The 5,000-nt window shown below is 38.7% G+C and overlaps 1 protein-coding gene across 1 annotated transcript in view; it reads right to left on the bottom strand.

Moving 5' to 3' along the window:
* Positions 1-4,853, bottom strand: part of LOC103802974 (transducin-like enhancer protein 4) — a gene marked incomplete at its 3' end in the record, with an annotated part of 40,183 nt that extends 35,330 nt beyond the window's left edge. Inside the window, exons 1-3 of the mRNA XM_009075509.1 lie at positions 4,711-4,853; positions 4,076-4,139; positions 2,611-2,655 (exon numbers count right to left, since the gene is read on the bottom strand). Coding sequence (XP_009073757.1) covers positions 2,611-2,655; positions 4,076-4,139; positions 4,711-4,853 — 252 coding nt within the window. The remainder of the gene's footprint in view (positions 1-2,610; positions 2,656-4,075; positions 4,140-4,710) is intronic.
* Positions 4,854-5,000: the final 147 nt, after the last annotated feature.

Below are 5,000 nucleotides of genomic sequence, written 5' to 3'. Positions count from 1 at the left end.
GGGGGGGGAAGGCAGTGGAGATGGGGAAAAAAAAAGTGAATTGCTCAATTTCATTCGAGAAAAATTCAAAGGTAATAGTGGAGGAAAAGGGAATTTAAGGTGGTAGACTCAAAAAGCTTTGCCCATAGAAAGGAAGCAATCAATGCTATCTATATATATACCAAATTGGACCCTAATGCTGTGATCATAAAGCAAGATGGAAATATTTTGCCATTGCTGAGGCAAGAGGAGAAAGGAAAAATGTGACACTGTAGCAATGAAAGGGGAGATGTGAAAGATATGAAATTGATATCAGATTTAAGAATGATGGCAAACAAGTTTTTTTAGCTTCAGCTAATTTGAATCAACATCTGACAAAATATTTAACTGTTTTGCATGAGAGTACAATATTTAAAACTGGTAATTTGAATAGACTGCAGGGTGATGGAAAAAGGTGTTTAATTAAAACCCAGTCCTTTGTAATCCCCCACACTTAGTTGTCACTAAGTATTTAATTTCTACATAACGTCATTAATGATTCCAACAACCTAACTGTATACAATTTCTGAAATAAAACATTTAGAAATTAAAAGTTAAAAGGGCTTTCGCTGTGGGTTTTGCTTAATACAATTTCATTACGCATTGCACTTGCAAGCTGATTTTGTCACACAGAGTTTTGTGCAGGTCGGTGTAAGTATACATATAACTAAATAGTGTAAAAACAGAGTATCTAGAAATATAAACAAGGTTGATTGCAATGCTTGCTTTCAAATGCCTGCAAGAATCTGCTACGTACGTGGCCTGTAAAGACTCTGGTCTTTGTGAATTGTTTCCATATCTACAGCTTTACTGATTGGGGGTTTGTTCAGTGTGGGTTTGGGTTCTGTTTTGTTTTTTTTTAATGGGACCTGAAACAATCGGGATATTCATTTAAGAACAGACCGAACACCTCTGAGAGTTAGAGACCAGTCTTTCCACCCACATTCACAACATGAATCAGGTCTAGAGAGTCACTACATGTATACAATCTGATCGGCTGCTATCAGAGCCTTTTCGTGTCAGCCATCTGCTAAATGCATGTGTTGAGTGTTCATGGTCATTGTGAGAAGGACCCACAGGAGAATTCAAAAGGTCTACATATATGGCTGCAAAATGCCTTGTACATACAAGATCCCGTAAGTTTGGAGCTGCAGATGCAAAATGCTTTGAGGTAGGAAATCCCACAGTCTTCCTATTTGTATGCCACATAGCATAAATGGCCCTAATCAGTTCTGTGGCATTGGGATGCTAATGGAATACAAAATATAATAAATAACATGAAAAAACATTTGACTTGTATGTCTGCTCTCAACAAGATAAAGAAATCCTATTTCCACGACCCAGAGAAGTTCCAAATCCCTAACTCTGAACAGAAATACATACAAACCAATTTTCAGATGGTCTTTCTTCTCCCATCCAATCATTTCTTTATTTCTGCAGTTTACATTCCCCAGCAATGCTGGTGAATTGCTCAACCATTTGCTAAAATGAGTTGTCAGTATTAAACTCCACCATATAAAAAGTTCCCTCACTGGAAAAAGAGGTCAGATGTTTAATTCATTCTCCTCTAGAGAAGGTTAAAAACACACATTATCAAATAAGAAACTCTAATTTATACTACCATGCTCCAGCTGACTAATCTCCTGCTAATCTTGGCCTAAGTGCTAGAGTTCAAGGCACTAAACCGATAGCAGCCTTCCAGTACCAAAAGAGAGCCTGCAAGAGAGCTGTAGAGGACCTTTAGACAAGAGCATGTAGTGAAAGGACAAAGGGGAATGGCTTTAAACTGAAATAGGGTAGGTTCAGTTTAGGTATTAGGAAGAAATACTTTACTGTGAGGGTGGTGAGGTACTGGCACAGGTTGCCCTGAGTTGTGGATGCCTCATCCCTGGGAGTGTTCAAGGCCAGGCTGGATGGGGCTCTGAGTGATGTGGTCTAGCAGAAGGTGTCCCTACCCATGGAAGGGCAGGGTGGAACCAGAGGTATTTAAGGTCGCCTCCAACCCAAACCATTCTATGATTCTATGCTAACACCCTTGCAGAAAGCTCACTGACTCTCTTGTGTTTGAGATGCTAAGACACTAGTTTTGAAGAACAGTCCAAGTAAGAGAGAAATACAAATACAGCTGTACATCAATTGCTTTTGTAGCTCCAGCTTAAATCAGTGCAGATTAACCAAAAAGAACAGGCATTTCCACACACATTTCTTTCTCTAATATACGCACTTGAAGTGTAGCTATCATGCCAGAAAGCAAGCTCCAAATGTTTGAGGCCATACAAAAATTAAGATACAACCCACAAACACACCCCTACTCACAGACACCCTCCCTGTGCAATATAGAACCACCAGCATGTGCAAAAATTGTACATGGAAAATCAACCAAATAATGCACAACTGGTATTTAAGACAGTAAACTACACAGTCTGTATACCATACAGGAGATGGAAGTTGCAGGGCCAGGTGAAGAACAAAAAAAATTCCAATGCACTCAAGCAAGCAAGTAAAGCACATCACACAGAATACACATCTGTCTGAGGACTGATGGAAGAAATTATACAGAGCATTCTTACACAAAACAAATGATCTACCTACCTGTTTATGCATCTCTATATTCAGCCCATAGGACATCTCGTAATACTAGGAAAAAAGAAAATTACTCTATTAGACCTTGCAACTGTGAAAACTATTCTGAAATTCACTTTGACTGAAACATCATCTGCACAAAGACATACAGACCTAGAAACATTTATTTGCCTTAAAGAGTTCCTGGAATTGGAAAGAGCGCATTTCAGAGCAAACTTTTTTTTTTTATTTATCTACATTGCTTCATGTCAAATTTACAAAGAAAAGCCATAAAACAAGGCAAAAACAGATGACAACAACAACAACAACAAAATCGGAAAAAGTAATTCACAACCAGAGTCGAAGATTAGAAGGAGAAAAAAGCCACACAGAAAATACTCAAGATTTTATTCCCTAGCACACATAAAAGATGCCAATAAAACACCCAAAGTACTTTAGGCATATAAACATATAAATCAGCAGTGTCTAACAGACCGATTATTCAATATTTAAAATTAAAAAAGACCACAAAATAATCCTGCAATTAAATTGCAAGGATAAAAAATAAAAGCAAAAAGCACAGAAATTCAAAGCCAAAGCAGATACGCCAATCTAAATAGTTGTGCCTGTTAATGTTGTGCCTGAGTACTGCGGAGAACTCTGTTTCGTGTGTAATGCTAATAACAAACTATCTTCAAAACCTAGGCATATCAGGCATCAAAAAGGCAACTGCAAGCCTTAACATTTGATCGTGCTCTTGGTTAAGATTTTTTCAAGGTTATTTGCTCTTTTTGTGAATACAAGAGTATTACTTGCCATGTACATATGGAAAACGGCTAATCCTGCATAGATGTGCAAGAGAAGAGATAGCAAGAGCTCCTCTACAGTTATCATGATCCATCATGCAATTATGTATTTAGAGATGTCTTCCTATGCACATTATATAACCAGGCAGACCACAACCACTGAGGAAATCCCCTTCACAGCTGCAATCCCTGACATTCTCAATTTAGTGAAACAATAAATCAGCTGCCTAAGTGCAACAGTTCTTCCAGAAAGTAGGCTTTGAATTTGCATGCATGCATGTACAATTTTGGCTCACTCCCATCATCAAACAAAATAATAATTTTACAAAATAATCATTTTACAGAGTGACATGACCAGTGGGAGAAGTCAGCAAATGTGAAAACATCATCCCCAGGAACACTACAGAAGTTGCACAAAGCTGCAAAGGGCTGACAAGTAATTCTCCAGCACTCGGAAGAAATATCCTCAATTGCTTAAAAGGTTAAAAAGCTGGTTTTGTGCAGATACTAACTGATACAAACAAGTTAAAAGACCCCTGAAACTAAGAATTTATAATGGAAACACTGATGCAACCTGAGTAACAGCAGTGCCACTATAATCTTCCAGTTAGCCTCCAAGTAATCCCAACGTATCCTGGTCTCAGTATACCACTAATAGACATTTTGAATTTGTTATGCAGCTTGCTTACCATGACATAATGTCGCTGCATCTCTGTCTTCTCACTGGCCAGTTTTTCACATTCTAGCTTTAAACTGTTTAAGACACAAAAAGGAAACAGCATGGGTACTGCATACCACAAAACTGACGTTCTCCTGAGCACAGGTTACTCTCCTTTGCAAACATCGTTGCAACACCGAAACGTGCATTCCAGCTCTTGCTTGGGAGTTCAGGGCAGGGGTTTGAACTTTTCTTTTTTCAAGGGATACTGTGCAACATCCACATCTAAAAAAACTGCATATGTACATGGGGCATATGCAGGAGAGTATTTTTCTCTGACTAAAAAAACTGAGCACCGACACCAGTTCACAGAAGAAGCACGAAGCTTGAGAAGCCATTGACAAAAAAATAATTTGGAGTTTTTATTTAAAAGAGCTCTAGAAAAACCTTTTGCTTTTGCTGAACTCACAGAAAAATCAAATGTGTATCACTAGTTCAAGAAGCAAAAAGTTGTGGATTTTAATTCTGCTTTTAGCTATGACTGTTGGCATAACTCTAAGTAAAATACTGCAGGCAATTTAAGGAATACCATGGAAAACACGAACACTTCCACAGTTTAGTTTATTTCTTTTCAGAAGCCCGCGAAGCAATCCTGCCAGAAGTCACTTGTCACTTTGAGGACACAGCGCTGTTCCACCTAAGGATAATGAAATCGCTCGCCGCCTCACTTCCAGGTTATCAGCACTTGACATGTCAATGAAAGGCGCGAGGGGGCCGAGCCAAGACAAGATGCATGTCCTGAGCGGCATTTCGAAGAAAAGCAGAGGACGAGCCCAGCCAGACACATATTTTTCTATCAACATCCACCGCACTCCACCCAACCTCTCAAATAAGGAAAAAAAAAAAATAAAAGAGAGAACCACCACGAAACGTAACGTGGGGAAAACAAGAAAATC

Source organism: Acanthisitta chloris, unplaced genomic scaffold (assembly GCF_000695815.1).
Source record: "Acanthisitta chloris isolate BGI_N310 unplaced genomic scaffold, ASM69581v1 scaffold36965, whole genome shotgun sequence".
Lineage (NCBI taxonomy): Eukaryota > Metazoa > Chordata > Aves > Passeriformes > Acanthisittidae > Acanthisitta > Acanthisitta chloris.
The sequence above is the reverse complement of the archived record's forward strand: the minus strand, read 5'-3'. Positions and strand labels throughout refer to the sequence as shown.